Source organism: Typha latifolia, chromosome 3, assembly GCF_019914945.1.
Source record: "Typha latifolia isolate L0001 chromosome 3, TyphaL0001v2, whole genome shotgun sequence".
Classification (NCBI taxonomy): Eukaryota; Viridiplantae; Streptophyta; class Magnoliopsida; order Poales; family Typhaceae; genus Typha; species Typha latifolia.
Window position 1 is genome coordinate 16042917 of NC_133088.1, and position 25088 is coordinate 16068004.

The 25088-nt window shown below is 37.4% G+C and overlaps 5 protein-coding genes across 8 annotated transcripts; 2 read left to right on the forward strand and 3 right to left on the reverse strand.

Annotated features, from left to right (window-relative positions):
• The first annotated feature begins 2127 nt into the window (after positions 1 to 2127).
• On the forward strand, positions 2128 to 8117 carry LOC140784504 (uncharacterized). The gene is made up of 4 exons (XM_073131969.1): positions 2128 to 2784; positions 3676 to 3900; positions 4020 to 4403; positions 7406 to 8117. Exons 1-4 carry the CDS (start codon positions 2239 to 2241, stop codon positions 7877 to 7879), a joined length of 1629 nt encoding a protein of 542 aa, XP_072988070.1. The 5' UTR covers positions 2128 to 2238; the 3' UTR covers positions 7880 to 8117.
• A 328-nt stretch (positions 8118 to 8445) lies between these two features.
• Positions 8446 to 9718, reverse strand: LOC140784505 (uncharacterized). The gene is made up of 2 exons (XM_073131970.1): positions 9162 to 9718; positions 8446 to 9038 (listed from the first exon to the last, which is right to left on the reverse strand). The coding sequence occupies exons 1-2, from the start codon at positions 9446 to 9448 to the stop codon at positions 8723 to 8725; spliced, it is 603 nt and encodes a 200-aa protein (XP_072988071.1). The 5' UTR covers positions 9449 to 9718; the 3' UTR covers positions 8446 to 8722.
• A 2863-nt stretch (positions 9719 to 12581) lies between these two features.
• LOC140783221 (uncharacterized) lies at positions 12582 to 16164 on the reverse strand. Of its 3 annotated transcripts, none has more exons than XM_073130014.1 (11): positions 15821 to 16162; positions 15590 to 15692; positions 15301 to 15314; positions 14846 to 15064; positions 14631 to 14702; positions 14390 to 14479; positions 14207 to 14245; positions 14003 to 14107; positions 13489 to 13654; positions 12866 to 12975; positions 12582 to 12774 (listed from the first exon to the last, which is right to left on the reverse strand). In XM_073130014.1, exons 1-11 carry the CDS (start codon positions 16064 to 16066, stop codon positions 12688 to 12690), a joined length of 1251 nt encoding a protein of 416 aa, XP_072986115.1. In that variant the 5' UTR covers positions 16067 to 16162; the 3' UTR covers positions 12582 to 12687. The 3 variants fall into 3 exon arrangements, with proteins under 3 accessions (XP_072986115.1, XP_072986117.1, XP_072986116.1); XM_073130016.1 differs by having other exon boundaries at positions 15590 to 15681; positions 15821 to 16160; XM_073130015.1 differs by lacking the exon at positions 14631 to 14702 and having other exon boundaries at positions 15821 to 16164.
• Positions 16165 to 17484: 1320 nt separating this feature from the next.
• LOC140783220 (NAC domain-containing protein 54-like) lies at positions 17485 to 21148 on the reverse strand. 2 transcript variants are annotated; one of them, XM_073130012.1, is made up of 6 exons: positions 20947 to 21148; positions 19774 to 20051; positions 19329 to 19664; positions 18604 to 19059; positions 18420 to 18501; positions 17485 to 18300 (listed from the first exon to the last, which is right to left on the reverse strand). In XM_073130012.1, the coding sequence occupies exons 1-6, from the start codon at positions 21101 to 21103 to the stop codon at positions 17636 to 17638; spliced, it is 1974 nt and encodes a 657-aa protein (XP_072986113.1). In that variant the 5' UTR covers positions 21104 to 21148; the 3' UTR covers positions 17485 to 17635. The 2 variants fall into 2 exon arrangements, with proteins under 2 accessions (XP_072986113.1, XP_072986114.1); XM_073130013.1 differs by having other exon boundaries at positions 18148 to 18307.
• A 1495-nt stretch (positions 21149 to 22643) lies between these two features.
• LOC140784533 (expansin-A10) lies at positions 22644 to 24961 on the forward strand. Its single transcript, XM_073132010.1, has 3 exons — positions 22644 to 23178; positions 23252 to 23567; positions 24454 to 24961. Exons 1-3 carry the CDS (start codon positions 23004 to 23006, stop codon positions 24761 to 24763), a joined length of 801 nt encoding a protein of 266 aa, XP_072988111.1. The 5' UTR covers positions 22644 to 23003; the 3' UTR covers positions 24764 to 24961.
• Positions 24962 to 25088: the final 127 nt, after the last annotated feature.

Sequence of the window (25088 nt, forward strand, 5' to 3'; positions counted from 1 at the left end):
ACAGTGCAATAGTGTAGAACAGATCTCGACGTTATTTGATTCGGAATAACTGTTTAATGATGCATATGGCTTGAAATCTAGACTATGCAATAAAAAAATTGGTAGGGTGTAAGTATTTCTGTGTCGAGAGAGGGTTGGCCTTTTGTTCAGCATATATATGATCTTTAAGCTCATAGATGATAAAAAATTAAAAATAAAAAATAAGCGGACTTGTGGCACTGCTTACTATTATAGTCATGACGTATGCACGCAACCACGTCACCGTCTCGCTGGGGAAAAGTAGCTTCGGTGCTCGAATATTAATACATGGAGGAGACGAATGATTGAGTTTAATTGTAAAACGATAATAAAATCCCAGCCTGCAATGATAACTTGATACCATAATTTCACCTTTAAACAAAAATAAATTTAGTTTAATCTTATCTAGGTTTTAAACGGTTATTCTCATCAAAAAAATTAGAGTTGCAGTGATTTCTCACAGCCAATTATGCTACAAATTGTACAAAAAAAGAAGATAAATATCTCTTTTAGATTTTAGTTTAATATCTTCTAGTTTTTTTCAACATTTTCTAAAAAGTGAGACATTGAACAAATTATACTTTATATAAGACACTTTTTGTCTCCTTTATCTCAAAATAAAACACCGATAAATTCAACATTTTATTTGATAGCCATAATAAAACAATGATAATAGAACCATTTTTATATGAAGTTTGAAATGTGGTTCATTTTAGTAAATAAAATTTGAGACGAGACGAGACTAGTCTAGTAAAAAATTCATACTTCTTTGTTGGGCAGGTATAAAGAGTGGATGTGATGAAAGGACTCATAAAAGGCCGCTCGATAGAGCTGATCATTGGACCCGAGCTCGAGATGCTAATGAGTGTCATGTGCCATGGGCTAGATCTTTGCATGCCCTTCGTTCCGCTATGTTTGATTGTAGCTTAGCTTGTTACACTCTCCTATTCCCATAATTTTTAATTCATATATCTAATAAATTAGACACATACATAAGTTTGTTCATATGAAAGCTAATTCAAATATTTTTATAAAGACCTATTATACTCAGCCCGATAAAATATAATAATTTTTAAATTAAGCTTGTTACGTCAACTTCTAAATTAAACTCGACCCGGCCTGACTAATTAGTGATTGGGCTATAAATAAATACTCAATAATAACTTTGAATTAGTTAATGATTAAAATCATGATTAGTTTATCAACATTTGCAAAATTTAGTATTTGATCTGGCATAAAATAATAATTGTTTTTGGATAAGAAAATGATGCTGTCTATTTTCTACATCAATTACTATATTGCCCTATGAGATGTATTACTTTCTAAAATATATTTAATATAACTAAACAAATAATATCAATATATACAATATAAGTACTAAATATCATATGATAACATTAAAAAATTGTTTTCACAACTGTTATCATGAAATATACTTTATATAATAATATTTTGTGCTGAAAAATGTTTAAGAGGTTATTTTGGTACAGGATTATTATTCTTTATTTATATTTATAATAAATATTTATAGGTTTATAGTAAGATATCATACTTATTATTTTATAAGTATATATTTGTTATTCTGAATAGTGAGAGGAGTAACTCGGTAGCTCTCTCTTAATACTTATTTGCATTCTCTTATCGCACTTTTATTAATTAAGAAAAACTTAATTCCTGACTAAATACCCTTGTACACTAACCAAATGCAAGTGTTCTTAAACTAATACATTTTATTCCTGTATACTTATGCCTAAATTTATTTTATTTTTTATAATTTAAAAAGTTTTAAACCAGCCCCTATATTTATGATTAAAATAAGATCGTTAATTTTTCTATTAAATTTAACCGAGTATTATGACTAGTTTAATAATTTTACTGTATTATATTAAAATCTGCATGTCTTCTCTAACAAATATAATAGAGATATTTTTGATATTAATATATTATTTAATTAAATTTAATAAAAATTAATAATTTTATTTTTATTATAAGTATATAGACTGATTTAAAATTATTTAAATAACATGGAGTAAAATAATTTTTGACATTAACTTTTACTTTTTTTTTCATACATAGGCTAAATCTCTATCATCTTGTTTCTAGCGCTTCATCCCTAATTTCGCGTATTATTCCCGCCCTCCCCTATAAAATCACAGTCCAAAGACCTCAAAAACCCAACAAAACCCTTTCTTCTCTCTCCCTCCACTCCCAAATCCGCCCATGTCGTCCTTCCCTTCTTCTTCCCCTCACGATGTAGTCAAGAATCGATGGCTAGGGTTTCTGATTTGGCAATCCATCGCCTCCACCTCCATCTACCTCTTCTCCTCCTCCCTCCTTCTCCACCGCCACCCTTCCTCTCTCCTCTCCCTCCTCTCCTTCATTTCGTTCCACCTCTCTCTCGTTCTCCTCTCCCTCTCCCTCTTTCTCCTCTCCTCGCCCCATCCGGAGCCCTCCGCTTCACTCCCCGAGCTCACCGCCGCCTTCCTCAAAGTTTCACTCCGATCCCTCATCGGCGGCTTCTCGAATCCGTCATTCGCGGCCGATTCGCGCCTGCGAGTGCGGAGGGCGTTGGCGTCTGCCCTCTTCTTGGTCATCTGCGGCGTCTCGGGGTTTCTCTCGGTGGGGGCGGTGTGTGGGGACTCGTCGGAGCTCGTGGATGGGATAGGGCTGGTGGGATTGGGACTGAAAGGGGCGGTTTTTGGATTGGTGTTTGGGATCCATTATCTTTATAGGAAGAGATGGGTCTTGAAGTTTCCAATCGTTCAGGTAAGTGAAACGAAAAGCTTACCATTTTGTTGCTTTCATTGCTCGAGGAGATTCGATTTAGATACTGGATAGTAGAAGGTAGGTTTTATGAGAAATTGTTGCTTATTAGATTATGCGAAATAGAAAAGCGACTGAATCACATAATACCCTGAAGGATGAGGTGTTTCTTGTCGTTGTATCAGAAATTGCAGTGAAAAGGAAGCACTTCTTACTTGTGAAATCCAAATTTTGCTGTAAAAGCAATATTTTTTACAGGAAGATGTTTTAGTAAAATATTTGATAGCTTAGAGGATGATTAACTAAGAGAATTGGTTTAGTGCAAATTTCAACTGCAAATATTTACTGTTTTAAATTATTTATGGTTGGATTTAGTGTGATTAGGATATTAATGTTGTGTGCTTTGATAAATTTGTTCGACTCTTGCTAGTAGCTTAAAACTGTAAGGACTCTCATATGGATTGTCCATTTATATTAAGAGTACTGACCTTTATATCTTTTTATTTTTTATTTTTTGTCTCTCTTATCCCAGTGTCCAATTTATCTTACTTTCTATGATATTAAAGAAAAAAAGTGAACTCGTTGGACAGTTTTCTTGTAGGTCAAAATTTTCTTCCACAGCAAATATGCTAATCCAGTACTCATGGTTCTTTGTTCTTTGTTCTTTGTAGACATGCTTTTCTTCACGTACTAATATTTGTCTGAAGTTTGAACTTTGATGAAGAAAAGTTATCCATTAATTCAGATTTATTTGATCATATTTGGAAAGTGAGATTTTACTACTTTTTGTTCAGCTGGGGATGCGTATACTTGTTGTATTTTCTGCATTTTTCTCACCAAACATGTATAAGTTCAGAGTATTTATCATTTTCTTTTAACTGGTTGCGTCTGCAGCGTCCTCTTTTCTACAGCTTTAAAATGGGGCTTCCATCGTCGTCCAAAAGAGCTCTGAAGATGTCAATCCAGGCTTTTGTCTGCTCCTTCTTGTTTATGCTGTTTCTTCCAGAGCAGTTCAAGAACAAGAGAACATTAGGAAGACATATTATTCAGCAGTTTAGATTTTTTATTGGGATGTATACTGTTTCTCTCTGTTGGGAAATATGTTATCACTTACTGCAGGTTGGCTTCTCCTTTTTTTCCTGCTGTTTTGTATATCATCAGCTCCAATTTCCCCATGTATGGTTTAATTTGTACTTTGTACTTGTGGTTTGATATTTGTTTATGTAATGATTTTCTAGGTGGTACATACAAGGAGGAGCATTTTTGCACCACCACAGGGATCAGCTGCTGCAGAAACAAATCCTAGCGAAATTCTCCTTGAGACCTTAGAACAAAGTACTCCAAAATCTCTTCTCCAGTACCTTGCGTACCTAGATTTATGTATGGTTTCTGAGAGCAACATGGAACCCTGGCGACGAGCTGCTTTTTTTGAGGAAACTGGTGAAACTTACAGAAGAGTAATTAATGTTTGCTTGAGGCCTCTAGAACAGTTTGCCTCAAAGATTGCTGAGGGTTTGGAAGGATTTTCTGGTGATAAGTCAGATTTCTTGGCCCAGCAATTAAGTCCACCTATGGATATTCAAGTTCAGTCAAGGCTTTTTGAAGCCTTTAATGATTTTCAGGTACTAGGCCTAATATCATTATACTAATAATTTATGCCATCTTCATTTTCTCTTGTTGTTGCCTAATCTGAACTTCTTTCATGTATTTTAATAGTTGAATAGCTAAAGCTCTTTCTTTGATTAATATACTAGTGATAAAAAAAAAAATTCCAGTAATCATCCTTACACAAGTTTTGTTAAGTTATGAACCGGTTGACTGGTAGTTGAATTTCTAAGTCAACAGGAGTGTGGAATCATGTTTTCATTATTTAGAATATTGAATATGCTCGCGGTCAAAACGCCTGCGTGCATACACATATTTATGTAAGTACTAAACATCTGTGCATTTCTAATGTTGGCATGAAAAAAGGTACTGCCTTCAGTGTATTTTCATGCACTGTTAAGACATAAGGAATTTGGGTTTCTCCAACTAAACAAACAAGCTAATTAACCTTTGTTTCTCCATGAGCTTCTAGCCTGCTAGGATCCTCATGTCAGGAGCAAACATTGGTATCATACTTTTGGTTGGTTATTTTCACGGGCTTTTTCATCTTCCACTTGGATACTCTATTGTCATATAAGCTTGGTTGTGACAAAGTCGTACCTACTATTTCTTATGGTGCCATTTTATCTGGCTCGCTTCCATCTGTCCTGTCATTGCTCTCTTCTTCTCTGATATTAGTCGGGGACCAATTTGCAACATTGGATGGAGTCCATTGACTTTCTTCAAATACAAGTTGGCTTCAACTAAAGAATTTGCGAGTTAGTTTTATTGTAGAAACTCCCAAATAATCTCGCCTTTGTCCATATGAGACACATCTGTTTTTGCTGCCCTATTGCTAATACCAATCTTTGTCCTTATGGGCTATATTGTTTTTGCTTCCCTATTTCAACTTGCTACCTTGACTCCCTTTAATTGCAAAATCAATGAGTGTATCTGATCTTTTGGTGGTATAAACTTGTAATGTTTTTAGTTTACTATCTTTACTGTAATATCAAGTAGAAGGCCTGAATCAAATTTGCCTGCACTCTGTGGGACAAGTTACAATTTCTTTCCTCTTTTTATTAGTTTCCTTTCATCTAAGCGTTTCTCCACATTTTACACTATCTAATAGATGGTCGGATCATACTCTTATGGATATGAATTTCCACTGTGAGTTGACTTCCTGATTATGAAAGTGGTCTGTTATCTCAAAAGATACACAAGTAGTCATGAAGTATGTTAATTTTGTGGCACTACAGCTGCATTAATTCAATTGATGAATGTTGGATTAATTTATTTGATGAATCAGATGATTATGCTTCTATCAATGAATGGAATGCCAGCATGGGACTGAAAGCAGGTCCTTTACTGGATTTCTGTTCTTATATTTTTCCCATCACTATGTGCATCAATATGATTAGACATGCAGTCGTGAATAAGCTGTTTCTAGAATATTGCTTGTTATACCTTTCATATTGTTATTTGTCATTTTGTGCTGACTGTCTCTACCCATCTTGATGATTAGTCAGTCTAAGTAGATATCACTATACTTTGAGCTATACATTTTTTGTTAGTTGTAGCAACATCTATCTTTAATTAAGATTTTTCAATAAGACCAGTATGAGGCAGTAAACCTACGGTCCCATAGTTACAGAGGCCAGTAAGGGGGCAAATCAGTTTGAAGGACATGGCCAATGGGAAGTTTTCCTTGAGGTTGTCTACTTAAGTACATTTGTTAACTTGACATTCGGAAAGATACTCATAGTGAAGATTTTGGCTGCTTCTTGGAATTTGCTATTATATCATATGTACTGCCATCTTATTAGCTGTCAGAAGTTTAAGTAAAACATTGTTTAATTTTTAGGTTTGTATTCAACTTCAATATAGCCAGCTTTTATTGTTAGCCAGGTGAGGGAGATCTTTTATGCCGAACGTTTACAACTTTTAATAGTTGGCTGGCTTTTATTTATCTGGGTATCTACAGTTATATTTACAGTGCTTGTAATTTGTAGTTACTATATGATTGTTTAAGCGACAGTTAGATGTGAAGGCGAATTCCTGATAATTTGCTGGTTCTCGTGCCTAAACTCACTAGGACAAAGTAAGGATGGCTCTTCATATTATCTTGGAGAAAGAGATGGGATGACTATACCTACCATTGCAGGGTCTGAAAAGGCAGTGACTGCACTGGTATTGTTAAGTAGAGTGGAATGAGTGGTGGCTTCTTATACACTGTAAATAGTAACTGAAGTACTGGTTCTGGTTGTCTATTATTATCTGCAGGATATGCTGCATCAACCCTAAAGTTGTATCCTATCCTTTTTCTCCCTGATTAATGCTACCTTGGGCGAAATTTGAAGGTTTCAGAACTTTCTGCTCTTTCAGTCATTTTTATCTTCCAACTCTTGGTTGTAGTTTCATGGACATTCAGGTCTTACTTATCTGGAAGAATCTCTGTTGGAAATGTATAGGAGCAGGATGCACTTTGGACATGTTAGATGATCTTCACAATTTTCAACTTAGAGAGTTGAACTCTTCAATGATAGTCCAACCTTTCTTCTGCCACTAGACCCACTAGTACACCTCTAAACATCTATCAAACAATTCATGAGATGAAAGAGTGGATCAACAACAATGAGTATTTAGCAAAAGCAAAATAGTTGTCAAATACAAATGAAAGATTTAATGAAAAGGATGGCTCAAGTGATAGGTCCTAAACTGAACATTCAGTTCAATGCAGTGATAGATCAGCTTCTTCTTCTTCTTCTTCTTCTTTTTTCCTTTTCGGGAAAACATAGCATATACTTTTTTCTTTAATATCCTTATGACGACTGGAAGAATTTTCTGATAGCTAAGTTGTCAAATGTGTCAGACAATACCTAAAGTTCATTGGTATGCCACAATCAGCTGAAGTGGGATAAGAACATCTGAACATGACATGTTTTTCTTTTGTGAGAACCATTAAAGTTCAATTTCCTTGATTACTGCTTTACATTAAACCTCTCTGCATTGTTAATGTTTTTCTTTGCTCTATTCACAGTTATATGCATGGTGTGCAAGGATTCTAGCAGCATTGACTGCACGCTCACACTGGGAGGATCGGTATGGAATTGCTCAGCTAACTGGTTGCAATGTTGCTGCAGTTTCAACATTGTTGTCCTCCCTACTAGCGGTTGAGGCTTGTTTAGGGAAGAGGACCAACCCACAGTCTGCACACTTGCTTGGTCCTGCAAGTATCAAATGGGCTACTCTTAGCTCTGGGAGAAAAGATAATGTTCCTGCAATCACTAGTAAAAAGAGAGGAGTTATACTGCACAGTAAAGCTTATGCAATGGCTGATGTTCTTAGAACATCAATTTATCAAATAGTATCAACTTTCCAAGCTGATATGCAGGCAAATGCAAAAGCATCAACCCTAGAGAAGAATTGGATTGGTGAAGGAAAGCCTTTGTTTGGTACACGTGCCATTCTTGTACAGAAGCTGTGCCTTTTTCTGGAGTACCATGCAGTTTGATTTTGATTTTTTATTTTTTCCTTTTGATGAATTACTGTTTCGAATGTCAGCACAAGTGAAGCAAATTTGGCATAGAGTGGTTCCTATTATTGATGAAGGAATGAAAGTGTAAGCACTCATCCTTAAATTGGGGAGAACATAATGTAACAGGTTTTTTGTTCTATTCCAGTTTCTTCGGATATTGACTGTATATTTGGAAGAACAAGAGCGCAAGAAAGTTAATGTTCATTAACCGAGATATGGGCCTTTTCAGGTGTTGTGGGCTCTGATCATTATTATTATTTTGTTTACTTTTATAAATTTGGAGTTGATTAAATTTTTCTGTCGCATTCATGTGTCATCTTATCTGTATATCTTCACGGATTTGTTATCTTGGGTCAGTTGGGTATTGAAGTTTAGGCATCATGCCGAGATGCTTCTGCCTCGTACCCCTGCATTTCCTCAATAATATATACTGGTAATGGTTCTTTTCTTTTAATCTAAACAACACACTTCTTTCATATCAGTTCTTAAATCTTATTAATAGCATGAGGTTCATATACACTACAAATTCTCGTTGCTCATCCTTTATGGACAGAGAAAAGCATTCATTGAAGAGTCTAAAAGTAGAAACAAAGGTTCCCCTTGTTGATCACTTGGTGGGACTACAAACTACACAGCCACATTGTCGAACAGGTGAGGTGATACACAAACTGATCTAGAAACACTAGATCAGAAAACACACATTTCCTCTATAACCTACTAAAGATGTTAATGCCGCCAGATTAAAACCTCTGGCATACAGAAACACACACAAAAGCCAATCAAGGCGGTCGATTAGTTCCTAAGACTTGCAAGGCTTCCTCAAGCAAACAGAAGATTTTGGCTAGAGAGACTTCCAGATCTCTGCGGAGGCACAGGAGGTTTGCTACCCATGAAGCTATGCCTCCTCCCACCAAGTGAAGAAAAAGAGCCCCTTAATGTCTTCTTTGCTATTGTCTTGGAGCCATGCTTAGGAGACAGTGGGTTATGGTTGTCCAATCCACCAGCATAGCTCTTAGATGACTTGAGCTTCTTCTTGATTGGCCTCTCTGGCTTGATGAGATCCTCCAAACTCATCACATTGGACAAAGATGTGAAAGATTGAGACTTCCCTTGGTAGTGCTTTGAAAGCCCTCTCCTGCAATCCCAGAGGCAAAAAAGATCAATTAACTCAAATTGACTACATTTTCCTAATTCATCTACATAGATTATTATAAAGTTTTTTTTTTAAAAAAAATCGTAAGTTGAAGGTCTAACTTACTTGAAAGGAAGCTCTGCGACAAGAGAGGACATCTCAAAGAGAGGCCCCTCCTCAGACATCTCGTTCACCGACGAAGACGGCGGAAACGACGACGACGACGACGAATTCGAAGAAGTCGCATCCTCCGTGAATTCCGAGGAGGACGAAGCCAATGAATTACTCGAATCCCCATCCTCCTCAGAGAAAGATGACAACGACCCAAGATCCTCCTCCTCCTCCTCCTCCTCCTCCTCCCTTTGAACCATTATCCCAAGGCTGCTGCCTTGCGAAACGAAAGAAACCTCCATTCCTAACTAGAAAATGTACGCCTTGGCCTTAAGCTTCCCCTCCAATAGACCATGCGATTGGGCCTAACGAATTGAACGATTAGAATGGAAACTTCCCATTGCTCTCTCAATAATCGAAACCTTCTAGCCTTGGAAGAGAAAAATAACAAGCTAAGTGGTGGGTCATACGGAGGTGGGAAAGGGGTGGTGATGAGGATAAGCATGGGAGGAGAGTTTGGTGTTTTGAGAACTAAATAGATTCGAAGTTATCCAGTCGTGCTTTCACTGTCCCCCCCCCCCCTCCCTTTCGTACTAGGGAAGGGAGACCAGTGGATAAGGCCTCCACATCGCTATGCCATACGGCCACGTCCATTTGTGGCTAAAATTTCACCCAACTTATTAATATGTCCATCTGTTTTTCTTTCTTGTGATTTTTTTTTTCTTTTCATTCCACACCTTTATCTTCAAATAATCCGTGGTTGTGCTCTAAAATCATACTAATCTTTACTTTTTTATTTATTTAATGAGTTTTTTACTATTCACATCCTATATTTTAATTATTTTAATAATCTCATTTTATCTTTAAAATTTTATAATCTGAGCTATCATTTTCTCCTATAATTTTTATTTTAATATCTTTGGTTAACTTAGAAAAAGATATTTTGTTATAATATACATAATAATTTATAAATACTTAAATTAGTTTTTCCTTCTTCATCTTATTTTTTCTCTTTCCAAAAATGAAAAAAAAAGAAGAAAATAAGAAGAAAATGAGGAGAAGGAGGAGAAAGGGGAGTGGCAAAGATGAGAAAATGTGGCCGCAAAGAGGATAATAATGGTAGATGAGAAAGATGATAAAGAGATATAGAAAATGAGAGGAAATGATATGGGTATTTTAGACTTTTAGTAGCCTGGTCAACGTTAGTTAGTCAAAGTAATGTCGTCTGAATGTTAAATAAGAATTATAAGAAAAAATTAGAGAGGTAAGATTATAAAATTATCAAATTAGGGTGTCAATCATAATATATATTGATTTATAAAATTTTATTTGTTTATATCATTTTATCTTTTCCATATTTGAGATAATAGAGACTCAACTTTTATATTCATCATAATAATCTCATTTTATCTTTAAGATTTTATAATCTGAGCTATCATTTTCTCCTATAATTTGTATTTTAATATCTTTGATTAACTTAGACGGTATTAGAAAAAGATATTTTGTTATAATATACATAATAATTTATAAATACTTAAATTAGTTTTTCCTTCTTCATCTTATTTTTCTCTTTTTAAAAATAAAAAAAGAAGAAAATAAGAAGAAAATGAGGAGAAGGAGGAGAAAGGGGAGTGGCAAAGAGAGGATGATAATGGTAGATGAGAAAGATGATAAAGAGATATAGAAAATGAGAGAAAATAATATGGGTATTTTAGACTTTTAGTAGCCTGGTCAACGTTAGTAAGTCAAAGTAACGTCGTCTGAATGTTAAGTGAGAATTATAAAAAAAAAATAGAGAGGTAAGATTATAAAATTATCAAATTAGGGTGTCAATCATAATATATATTGATTTATAAAATTTTATTTGTTTATATCATTTTATCTTTTCTATATTTGAGATAATAGAGAATGTATAATTAATCTTATTGTTTAAGTAAATATAAATCCTCTACTCATTTTTAGATGATTAATAAGATAGAAAAGTTTAAATATATATTTTATTTTAAATTTAAAAATTTAAATTATAACTAAATTTAGTGGAAGGAGAAGAGACTCAACTTTTTTATATTCATTATTATTATGATGGGAAAATTCCAACTAATAAAATTTATATCATTTCTCTATTACAATTGGATAGAAAAGTGCTACATAGTTCTATGCAAAAGTTGTAATTTTACCCTATCATATATTTATTTTGATCTTTAAAAACTTACTCAAGTTATAATTTAACTCATTTCATATATTATAAAGGTGGTTTGAGGTGTTTGGGTGGTATTCTCGAAAAAATATAGGGGTTGAATTAAATTAATAGAAAAGATAGGGTGTGAAATAATTTTGATCTTTTTTATTATTTGTCTCCTCTGTCTTCGTTGTCCTCCCAATCTTGTGGATAGGGTTGGTTCCGTACATATAATTCATGGCTTTTATCCTATGAGGCCCCACGTCACCAAATTAATCTTTAATTATTATCCAGTAATTAATTATTATTGTACTAAACAAACTCAAGAAGGATTGGATTGTTTAGTCCGTGAGAAAAAAAAGTAATAATTTTTTATAGTGTATATAGATTGAGAAAGTAGAAGGAGAAACGAGTTCATTCAACTTTCCTATTTCATTTTCTATTCTAAACAGATAGAATTACACTTCCACCTTTATATATTATATGCTATCATTAATTATAATAATTATTTATTTTCAATTTTTTATCAAACACAAATAAGTAACTTTACTAGAAACTCTTATTAATTATTTTGGGTCAAAAAATCTAAAACTATTAATTTTTCGGTCAAAATGATTAAAATATATTTATCGGTGTTAGGTTAGATGAGATTGAATATTTTTGAGATATTATCTCTAAATTACTATAACTATGATGCTTAGTTAAATTTAATAAAAAAATTAATAATCCTGCTTTAGTCTACACGGTCTGATTTGAGACTTTTTAAAATACAGATGAGTAAAATAATTTTGAGCATGGTTAAAATATATTTTACTCTTTATTTTTATTTTTATTTCAATTTTGCTGCTCGTCAACTAAAAACATCTAGAAGAGAGATAAGCATTGAAAGATTAGTCAGCAGCGTTGTGAACTGATTACCGTCCAATCCTTATCGGCCGATACGGTGTTTGAAATCTTAGGCGGATTTAATGGGAGATTGCTGTAATATTATGTCTCTATCGATTACGGCTTTCCCATGTCAGGTTTCAAAACTCCATTGGCTTAAGACAGATGGCATCGCACGAAATAGAGATTAATTCATTGGCAGCTCGTACTCTCCCCCGTCTTATCCGCCCACAGGAATTATTATTCCGCCATTTTTGTCATAACGTTCTTATCCTTGCATTATTGCCGGACGCAATCCGGCTTGTACTAACTACGTTCCTGGTTATCTAGATCACTATTTGCTACCATTCGTTGGTTATCTTCCATTAAAGTTTCAGAGAGGATGAATGGATTCATCAGCAATAGTACATCAATCCTGTGCTTGTTTGTATCTGAGGTTCAATACAACAATTTAGTAGAGATGAAGGAAGTGTGTCATCACTGACACGGCACAATTGTAGGATCCATAGGTGTGGAGATGCTCCTATCACACATCTCAGGGCCTATTGTTGTCACCCCTTCTTCCTGGTTAAGATTAAGAATTCGGAAGTTAGGAAATGTCTCAGGAGAGTTACTGAGATTTTTGACATGGAAGAGAATGGAGATTGCAACACACCTTCGCGAGGTTTCTGAAGTAAGTCGTCGTGTAGTTTCCGGTCGGGAAGAAGGCCTCGATTAAATCTGCTAAGACTAGCTGGGGCTGGGAGATTGCTCCATCATACCAATCTGTGAGAAAGAAAATGAAATAATAATAATAATTTGTGTTTCAGTACTAGCACTTATAAAGCTGAAAACTGCCTTATAATGAATATTAGAAGGCAATTAACCTGGCAACTAGAGTAGTAATGTGATGTATATGCTCAAGATGTTGAACTTTTATAAATTCAGTGTGTTCAGGTATTCTGCAGATATCTCAACACCATAAAAATGATGCTTGAATAGGATTTTGGAAGGAAAATTGGTGAAATGGTACTGTTTGAAAACTTTCAGCTCTAGTTTACAGTATCAGGGAGTTGGGTCCTTAGAGCAATCCAGCAATGCTTGAATAAGCTGTTCAATATGCCCTGGTTATCACACAACTTCAGAAAGATTTCTAACCCAAAACCTGAGACAATAATTCTGTTCAAAGTGTGCTCAAATTCAACAGCTCATTTAGGTGAACAGAATGCAGCAGTAGACCTACATAGTTTAGTTTGATAAATGGAGTTAAATCTTTGAAAAGAGGAAATCATTCATTACCGAGTGTTGCCGAATCGTGAAGCCTCTTGTCGTATCTCCATACACTCCGATTAGTGAGGAAAGCAAAACAGGAATTGTCTTCTACCTCAATGTTGTCCAAAAATGATGATAGTGCGTACTCTGCAGGCTCTGAAGCATATGTCTGATCAATCACCACATCCACTGTCTGACAGCAAGCAAATTCGATCAGTCTTCCATGTGCTTGTTCTTCTTAACTTTCTTTCCAAGATCAATTATAGTAAACATTATATACTTGCTCTATTGTCCACTAGATTCAACTTGTCAGGTAGTGATCAACTATTTTGAATAAGTTTTTGAACAGTTCAAGCTGACTTTCGTGGAATCTTTAACTCTAAGTTAGGATGACAATGTGAAGGATTGAATCCATGTGAGTGAACAGCCAGTAAAAAGCTCATACTGAAGCTATTATATCATGTTCCACCTATCTAATTTCCATAGAAAAAAAAAATTTAAATATTTTTCCCGGAGCGAAGAATGATCGCGAGAAACTTACATAAAGGATGGCATGGAAATTGTCCATATCCTCTGGGTCTGAAACATTGTAGCTATTATTGGTGATAGAATCATCCAAGTTCTCCCCTCCCGCATCAGTCACATACTGCTCATTAAGACAAGATCCCTTTAAAATGTAAGAATTTGTTCAACAATCTTAGCTTTTATATACTGTAAGAAAAAAAAAAAAAAAGAGAGATCCTACTTGCAGCTTGTAATCTTCTTTAGCAAAAGACCATATTCCCTACAAAACAGGCGGATGAAATTGAAATAAGTATATACACATCAAATTCTAAAGCCACACACTTGATTTCATTAAGTGAACCACATCACTTTTTACTCCATGAAGCCAAAAGCATTTCACAGAATGTACATAACAAGGGCAAACCTGCTTGTACTCCACCCAAGCTACAATAGGTTTGAACCGGGTTTTAAGATTCGCAGCCCCTTTGCTTAGGCACATATAGTTTGATTTAACCTGCATAGCCAAATCTATAAGAGAAACAGATAATGCTCAACCTAAATCGGCTTCTTTTGTTTCCCTAGGAAAAGGACTAAATAACTCTATCTGCATCTTTTATTTGATCCAAATTAAGAAGAAAAAAGAAATGATAGAAGCTGGACTTAACTGCATCATAGACTGAATTGGCTCTTACTTCTGAGTTTGTGAAAGTTGCCAAATACTTGATCCACTCTGCCCTCTTAAGAGAGCCATCCAGAAAAGGAGAAAGAAGGATTTAACTACTGAGCAGTAACTTAGCTTATAATTCTACAAAATATGCATGACATATATATAAGATCAAGTATCTATTAGGAAAACATATAGGAAGTAATAAGAGTATACCTGCAGAGGAGTCCTCTCATCCAGAGGCACAAAGGCCGCAAAATTGCAGGATTGTTCGTCATCTACATTGCTGATAAAGTTTGCCATGAATTGCGAGAGTTGCTGCACATTTGTCTTACCCACAAGCTGGATATTACCACTTGAATAAGATTGAAGTATACATTCTGAAGTAACTCTGTCAGATGTTATCCCCTTCAAGCTCTCTAGCACACCCAGTAACTGCACATCTTTCAATATAAATAATAAACATGCAATTGAACAGAATCTCTAGAGAATCTGGTAGAAATTTTATAGTCAAGTTTAAATAAAACAAGTCATTGTAGGGAGCCAAAGTCCAATATATTTACAGAAACCTACTAGATACATAGCGGAATGATGATTAAAACCTCTTTGGCAAACCAAACTCCAATACATGAAAGAGAAATCTACTTTATCTCAGCAGCATTAACGCTCACCTCGAAGAATGACACTGCAAAATAATGACAAGAAACAAAGAATTAGTATCACTTTCCTGAGCAAGCAAAAGCATTTCTCCAAACACTTCGAGTGCCAAAGCTTAATTATTATAGTTCTAAGGTATCCAATTACGGATCCGAACCCGTATCCGTTAAAATTGTTTATGGTCCATCAGAAAATACTAATATTTTGCACATAAAACATTTATATATCATTACAATGCGAATAGATTACGCATGCAATATACCATACTTGAGAAAGAAATCAATGGAAAAAATGGGTACATACCAGGGAAAGCTACGGTGTCGACCGAGTAATTGGAGAGGGGAATGATGAAGGACTTGATCCTCCCGGTGCAATACTTCGTCTTTGATGCCATCCTAGAATTACTCTAATGATAATCCCCATCGCCATAAAAAAAAAAAGGGGGAGAAAAAAAAAAAAAGAATGTTAATCTACACATATATTCATGGTAGTACTTATGTAACATAGATCATGGGAAATAAGAAGATAAGATACCTGCATGAGAAGATAGCTCTTCCCATCAACGCTGTTCTTGATGACCTTGAAGCTTTGACCATAGTAAATCTGGAACAACTGTGCATCGCCAACTTTGGAGATGTTTCCCACCACTGGAGGAGCCTTAGATGCTCCTCCTTTCACTTGCACTGCAGAGTAGTACAATGACAAGAGTAACAAAACCAAGGGCGAAAGCTTCTTCTGGTCATCACGCTGAGGCTTATAAGAAGACGCCATAGATCTCATTGCTAGATCTTCTCACTCCTTCCAAACTATGGTAAGTGACATATGAGGAGAAGATATTGGTATGGGAAAAAGTACAAAGGCTACGGAATGATGCATGCCATGCCAGTGCCCGTGACCACCTCTGTTTTGTTTCCTTTTGTCTTCGTATCCCTTTAGTTGGGATTCTATTCTGGATCTTATACTGGGAAGCAGATCATCTGCAATTCCGGGTGCACGAGTTATTTTGATGTTCGGACAATTGGCAGTATGTCTTCCTGCGGCTAGTTATGTAGGCGATCCTGTTAGATACGGACGTCTGTTTCCTGTTAATCTAATTTAGATTTTCAAAAGAAAATTAAGATTCGAAGAAGTAAAAAATCAAAATAAAATTCCCGACGGTGGCACATGTAGCATTTATTTATTCATCTTCATTGTTTTCATATGGTAGCAAGTTGCTGCTGGGTTGTCACGGCTCAAGTGCGGCTCGTTAAGATGATCATCTGGTCGGATTGGATTGGATTGGATCTCAAGCTAGGGTCGAGCGTATCAAAATATTTTAGTAATAAATACTATACTATCAAAATATTTTAATTACTTTTAATAGGGAAATACTAATAATCACGAGCTTACTCATGGATGGTCTCAACGAGTGAGCTGTGAGCGGGCTAGTCGAGCAAGCAAAGGTCTGACTTGTATCATCTATTACTAAATCAGGTTAGGGCCTAGTCGGGCTTGGGCAGACTTAGCTCGTTCATTTTGGGCAAGTTCAGGTCAAACTTGGCCACTTGAGTGAGCGTGGCCATCTAATCACCTCTAAAGGCTTGATCAAGCCGACTGAAAATTGAACTGATTCAAGCTTAAGAAATTGAACCGGACTCAAAATTAATATCCAACCGAGCTTGATCATGAGTTGTTTGATCAACTTAGCTAAACAAAGCTAAAAAATAAGATTATGATATTTAAAGATTATATAATATATAATTAATATAAACTTTTATATCAAGATTTGAAAACTAATAATATTGTTACTCTAGGGTTGTATTTAATATTTAGCTATTTTATGACTGTAATTGAAGGAAATATTAGTCCAAGTGCACATTTAATCATATTTTTATTAGTTTAGGTTTTCATAATATCTATGTTTTCGTAGTTTAAATTATTTGTATACATTGTCAAATCAATTTGATTCAATACAAGCTTAATTAAGGCTCAATTTAGGTTTAATTAAATAAGCTTAAATATGTAGTACTAAAAATCAGCTCAAATTAAAATTAAATTAGTTCAAACTTAATTTTAAATTCAAGCTTGAAATTAATTTCGAATTAAACTTGATCAGAGCTCGGCTCGACTATATTCCTATTTGCTGCCAGCTGGGAAAGAATTAAACAATTATGATTAAGAAAAGGTAATAAATAATACTACTTAAGAAAAACGTTCTCTACTTAAGCCAACTGTTTCCTTAAACTGTTAAGAAAAGCAGCACTTACATACATTTTGCCATGATTACAATATGATTACAGCTTCAATAAAATGTAAAATTAACTAATCATAATTAATGGTAGATGAATGAGACTAAGAGTAAATTAAAGGCTAGAAATGGTTGAATCCTGAAGCATAAAGAGCCAAAGGAGCTACTAAGAAGGCCCATTTCCAATTTAAAAGCATTCTGGAAATCCCTCTTCCTCTCACTTTGGGGAACCAGACGTTCTTCTCATCATCCATCCACTTATTAGATTTCTTCTCAGGCTTCATTTCATTGGAAATGGCTTCTCCTGATACCTCCCCAAGATATACACATGAGGTTAACATAACCATAACTATTTGTATCATCCCGTTCACTGTTGCATTGCCTAACATACTCCTCGTGCATGGCTTCATAGATATATAATTTCCACTGAGAGCCTTCAACTTGCTAAGTATTGGAAGTCGAAGCCTCTCAATTACCAAACCTTCTCTTGCTATTGGATTCAAATGGAGGCTAACCTTCTTGGGAAGCTCAACTCGATGAAAGAAAGTTTGGGCCACACCACCTCTTGATACAAAGAAGCCCTGCTTGACATCAACCTTCTCGTAGTCGTCGAAACTTGGATTGGTTTCATAGGCATCACAGCGGTGATCATCATGAGCTTGGTGAGCTCCGAGAGGATTAATATCGAAGAAACCAGCAGCGAAGTTATCAGGTTGAGATTGCGAGAAGATGGGGTCGCCGTCGACGTAATCTACGTCAGTTGAATTGGCCAGGCGATCGGCTTCTCCTGCAATCTAGCTTTGAGTTAACCAAAACGAACTCAAAGTATATATTTACTTTTGAAGCGATAAAAAAGAAATGTAGGAGTCGGGACATAAATTAATATTTTGCAGTTCGAATATGTACCTTTAGTACTGTCACCAGTTTCTCCTAAAGGGTAATTTGTGATGCTTTCTTTTGCACTGCTTTCCCCTCCTTCCAATATTATCTGGTTGACAAAAGAAAGAGATCTAAGTATCTTATCTGAAATAAGCCAGTTTATTGAGATTTAATATCTATTGACTTAGGCAAATATATTAATTAATATTACCTCAGCCATGTCATTGTACAACATCTTGACCCCTCTCAGATTCTCCACTCTCTTCTTCTCTTCCTTAAACTCCTCTTCCAAATCACTTATCTCTATCAACCTCAAAGGATCCATGTGAGAGAATTGCATTGACGCGTTGCTTTTGTTGAGCTCCAGTAGAGATTGGAAGTCATGATCAGTAAAGTGTGCGCTACTACTTCCAGGCCATATGTGATCGGGGTAGTTGGAGTTGTTGATAAGCTCTTGAGAGGCAGATGCTACGCTTAGGATCTCTTGCAAGATATCCACTTCGTTATTGTTATTGTTGTTGTTGATGTTGTTGTTGTTGTCGTGATGAAAAAATTCGGTGTGGAGGGAATTCGAGTTGCTGAAATTGACTTGCGGGAAGTCCTCCACTTCCAAGGGGGGCAAGGAGAGCCTGTGTTGAAGCCTCGCACATTCCAATGCCACATCGACCTGCATTATTTAGATGGTCAATTTGGATTCTCAAAATTTGCTATCCATATAAAGTTACTAATTATCTATTATTGGAGCTAAAACTGATAAAGCTTTAGAATATATTGACAATTAATATATTACCTCTTGCTTGTAATTAGGTTTAATTCTAAAGCATAGATAGAATAATAACCATCATCAGCCTTTAATTACGATGTAATAGATAGAATATGCAACAAAATATAACAAAGATTTAAGCGGTACGTGTTCCAATAATTAATATAACATACCTTTGATGGCAAGAAAGAGAAGCCAGTAGGATCACAGAAGGAGGTTGTAGCGTTAAACGCTTCTTCCGTCAAGAACTGCATCCACTTGTTGCCATCCACTGCCGGCGAACTCTGCGACGCTCCCCGCGTCATCTCCGACGAGCAAGTCTCCGGGATGAAGGAGAAGCCACAGCTCTCCAACTCCTGATCTCCTCTTCCATCCGAAGTTATCTCCAAAGTTGGCGAACGATCACTATTTATCCATTGAGATTGCTCCTCATAAGGAGCTCCATAATGCTCTATTATCTTAGGTCCTGGTGCACTCTTCTTAAATACACGACATAGAGCATATGCATCCTAGTGCATACATATATAAACGCATTAAAGGTGATGCAATCAAATATTACATGAAATGTTCAAACCATTGGAAGGAACTAGAATGTACAGGTTTATAAGCTAACTGCACCTGTAAACCGGTGGCGATCTCGCATTCCTTCTCGTCGAGGCGGTATTCGTGCATGACCCAATCGGTTCGAGATCCATGAGGTGCTCGGCCGCGATAATAGACCAGGGTTTTCTTCGTGCCGACCGCCCGCCGCTGGGAGTTCACCTTCCGGTCCTTCCCGGTCGCCTTCCAGTAGCCGGCCTGCGTTGCCCGGTTCGTCCTCGAGCCGTTCGGATACTTACGATCTCTAGGGCTAAAGAAGTACCACTCAAGATCCTTGCTAGGTAAAAAGGATTTCTCTGGTACAATTCAGATTAAGTTGGCAAATTCATTAGTATCACTAATATCGCATGCATATATAGCCCCCATCTAGCTCTTTGAGAAATTCAAATAAAGAGAAATTAAAGTTCCATAAGAAGTTGCTACTTTTGATGATTAATGGAGACAAAATATAAATTCATGCCACACTAAACCCTAGATATGCTTTAGAATAATGCATGGGAAAAGGAGTGGAGGACCACATTAACTATGTAGTAACTCTCTTTCTCTTTGAGGAGTCTTGGAGACCATGCACCTTTTCTTTTGCAACTTTCTTGACTTGGGTCGATCTCCATTTGTATTTCCTGTCTTGGAAACTCTGGTCACGTTTTGGCCTACGTACTTAACGAGCTTCGAGTTTTAAAAGCGACAAGGAGATTCCAGTTGAAGGTGATAGCAGAACAAAGAAGTAGGCAGTAAAGCAAAAAAGCATGAGAGGATAGAGAGAATAGAGAGGATCCTACTTATATTATATCACCTACTCTTTAGTAGAGGGATTGCCATATAGCTTAACTGTAGCTGAATTTTGCATTAAATTCAGTATAAAATGGGACTCTAGCTAGGATGGATAAAGTGTCACCGAAGCGAAGTCGAGTCTTGGAAATTCCTTCTATAGCAGAACCTTAGAAACCATTACTTTATCATATATTCTATACAAAATTATACTTGCCTTAGAAACCAACCAAGGATTGCAACCTAGAACGGATTCTCCTCAAGCAATGCGATCGATCTTTATATTCGGCATGGATTTTAATGTCAATATTGTTTGTTTGCTTAGTGCTCGAATATTTCGAATATTTAGTAATCCTATATGTAAACATGTTGCTCCAGTAATTTAAACTACGAGATCTCTCAAAGGAAACAATTCGATAGTACCTGGCAAATCCCATGGCTCGCATTTGTAAAGATCAACCTCGGGGATGATTTCCAACTCAATCTTACGCCCATTAATCTTCCTGTTGAGATAGTACGCCACAAGCTCCTCATCTGTGGGATGGAATCTGAAACCAGGAGGCAGGCTCATAGGCGCCATATTTTTCTCTTCCCCCTATTTACCACCTTCTAATCCTCCAATGTACAAAATTATATATCCTGAGAGAAAGCCAAACTAATGGATTGGAGAAAGGAGGAAGAGGAAGAGGGAGAGAGAGAAAGGGGAGGGAGGGCAGCCATTCTCTATGGCTTTATAATGAGCTCTAAGGAGTCTTTTTTTGTGTCAATTGAGAATGGATTCTCGCCATCGTTTAGAAGAAGCTCTTAGCTTTGGCTTTTGCTTTCGCTCTAGGGGGGAGGGGGGGGTGTTCCTTTACATCAATGGCTAGAAATATCCCAAGCTTCTATTCTTGTCTTTTGCCGCTAAAGGGCTGCGAAGCCAACGTGGCGAACCCCCATTGGGTGCCATGTAGGTCCACAACCAGATGTCTAGTCAGCTCTTATCGTAAAAGGGTCGAGGCCTTGGGTTACGCTGGATTCTGGCGGCTTTGAGGCATCGACGCCACGTTCACACGCAACTCCCGACGACGAGTTGGATCGCCGACGAGCTCCCTCCCCATGTGCTCACCACCACCGACAATTCCCATCGGGATTGATGAACAGGTCAATAATTAATTGCAGTTAAATCCCTATCGTCTATTTTCATTTAATTAAATTGTCGTTCTTTTAGCCTTAACTAACTAAACTGGAGTAAGAAAAAAATATTAATCTTATCTTTTCTTCCTTGAAATAAGATAGTAAACAAGGGATACTTTAGAAGGTTAAGATATAAATAAACTCTTTAATATAAGATATAAGTAAACGAGATTTGCCCAAAAACTCGGCGCGGCAGAACGGAGCACTACGGCTGGAAACGTCTAGCTGACCTTACTATCCAACGGACTTTTGACACGTGCTACAAAATCTCCATGTGGCAGTACAGGGATCACTTAGGCTGGCCCCCCACCACCAGCCCACCTCTACCTCCTTTCGATCGCCAACTTGTCCACCCCTACTTTTCCTTTTCATCAATCCATCTTTGGGTGCCTTTCTCTTTTCCCAGTTTATGCTTCTCCCTCCACCTTCTCCTACTGTACCAATACACGTAGCATCACTAATACTCTAATACTAATACTTCGTTTCTTGTAGTTATTTGATTAATTTATCTCGTACGTACGTAACACGACTAGAAAGAGGTAGCCCATAGCCCGGACGAGAGACTGAATACATAAGAAAGTACATCGTGTTGTAAATTTCGGTGGTATTGGGATCGATCCTTCACGGCTGGCGTCTGGAAACGGCAACCACAAGTTCTCATGTGACTTGCCATGGGAGGTAAATAGAATAGGTTTCGGATTAATTTCAACTTACAAGTTTTGATGCACTTTTTAAGGTATCTTTGGGTTTTAAATATCAGAGCACAGGAATCAATATAACCGAAAGATCAACTTTTGCAAGTGCATATGAATCCCGTGGCTTAAATGTATCTTATGCATTACATTTGGCAAAGGAGTGTGCATCAATAGTCCTTTTCTCTTTTTCTGCACTGGGCTCAGGTAAAACAATTACTTTGGCCCAAACTAATGATGGGCTGGGCCTTCGGCCACTTGTTCCTGGGTTTAGGCCCATGACTATGTCCCCATTCGACTGGCCCAACTTGAAAAAATAGCGATGCATTTTGAAGACTTTCCATTCCAAATAAAAATAATAATAAAAAATGATGAAGTTTTACTGGAAACAGAACAAAAAACAAAAACAAAAACAAAGACAACAAAAGAAGCAGATGCTTTAAAATAGACGTGTTTCAAGGAAAATAGGAAGACCCCAGAAGCAGAAGGCCCCAAAAGTTTCCACTGCCTCTCTTCACTCCTTTCTCCACTCTCTTGCTCGCTTCACTCAAGCAATCTAACAAACACTAGTCGGAACCAAAACGCCGCCCCCAAACAAAAGAAGAGGAGACGATGCCGCCACAACCGCCATCAAATATCGCCGTCTCCCTCCTCCTCCTCCTCCTCCTCCTCGTCTCGACAGCCGTAGAAGCACATCAGCGACCATCTTCCTCCGGGTCCTCCGCCCTCACCGAGTGGCGATCCGCCCATGCCTCCTACTACGCCGCCGACCCCGAGGACTCCATCGGTAAAGCTCCTCAGACCCCCATAACCATCTTCTCGATCATACTCTTAATACTTCTTCCTCAAATCTCGAGCAGGAGGAGCTTGTGGGTTCGGCGATCTGGGCCGGAATGGGTACGGCATGGCGACGGCGGGGCTGAGCGAGTCGCTGTTCGAGAAGGGAGCGGCGTGCGGCGGATGCTACGAGGTGCGGTGCGTGGAGGAGCTCAAGTACTGCCTCCCCGGCACATCGATCCTCGTTACGGCCACCAACTTCTGCGCCCCGAACTACGGGCTGCCGTCCGACGCTGGCGGGGTCTGCAACCCCCCGAATCATCATTTCTTGATGCCGATCCAGGCCTTCGAGAAGATCGCGATCTGGAAGGCCGGCGTCATGCCCATCCAGTACCGAAGGTAAGACTTCTATCTCCCTTAGATCTGGTTTAAAGATAGGGTTTTGAATTAAAGGTCTAGCTTTTACATCTAGATCGGAAGAAACGTTCAAAAATTTGTTGTCAAAATGCCATTGTGGATTTCCAAAACCTGGCTGAGAAAAGAAAGGAGAAGAAAGTAGGGTCCTATAATGGCGGTGAGAGTTTGTCCTGCTAGATTCTGGACCATCATGGGTTGCTTTCCAATTAGGATGTATGGGGCTGGGCGAAGAGCATCTATCAGATGTTTGAATTAATGCGAGGCCTTTGTCATCAAGAGATCGAGACAAACGTTTGTTAGGCATTATACACACATTCTATAATCTCTCACACTATTGAGACGATGGTGAGGGGGTGGCTCCCTCGTTGCCAATGTCGTATCTTGTGCGATATACTGGGCTTATATCGGTCTCTCACTCCATTTCCTTTACCTGATCTCGGCTCTACTTCACCTACTACTTATTTCTACTAGTAATGTAGCCAAATTTGAGGAAGGTGGTGGGGTAAAAGCCTCTGCACATCTTGCCCTTTCCAGAATCACATGTATATATTTGGTCATTACTACATGCATTTTTACCATAAATTAATGTCACGAATTGGACTGACGCATACGGCTAAGAGTCACATGTATGAAGTATCTCAGTAACTAATTGTCAGGAGAGTTTACACCACACACACACACACACATATACTTTAACACAACTATTTTGGCAAGCGGGCTTCTTATCTTGACATAGAGCTACAGTTCTGAATTTGATATTTATGGATCTTCATGGATACACACTTCAGTATGAGCAAGTGCTCTAATTGTTACTGTGGGCAGTGGATACATGATTGTAAATTGAATCTAGGAACTTTTGTCCATGCAGAGTCAAGTGCGTACGGGAAGGCGGCGTTAGGTTTACTATAGATGGACGGGGCTTCTTCGTAACGGTGCTCATCAGCAATGTGGCAGGGGCCGGAGACGTGACGGCGGTGAAGATAAAGGGCAGTAACACCGGTTGGCTCCCCATGGGCCGCAACTGGGGCCAAAACTGGCACATAAGCACTGACCTCAACGGGCAGGCCCTCTCTTTTGAGCTCACATCGAGCGACGGCGTCACACTGACCTCGTATAATGTCGCCCCAAAGGACTGGTCATTCGGCAAAACCTTCTCCGGCAAGCAGTTTCCTTTCTAAAGAGTGCAGAAAGCTCATTTTTATTAATTTATTTTTGGTTGTATTGTCATGTATCAATGTTATGTATATTCATTCAGGGAAGTAGCGAATCATTTCCAGATAAGAGGTAAATATCCGCCTAATGTGGGTGGAGAGCATCTTTTTGCATGTCTAAGTCCTACAATCTTTTATCATACAGCAATTTATTTGTCGAGAAAACTGTGGTTGGAAAATTTGTATGCGATGTACTCCTTTCTTGTGTTGGTTGCTTATCTTGATTGCTTTAGTTTGATCATGTGGACTTAAAAAAGGACTGATTGCTACTGCAAAGAGGCATCTTCTGGAC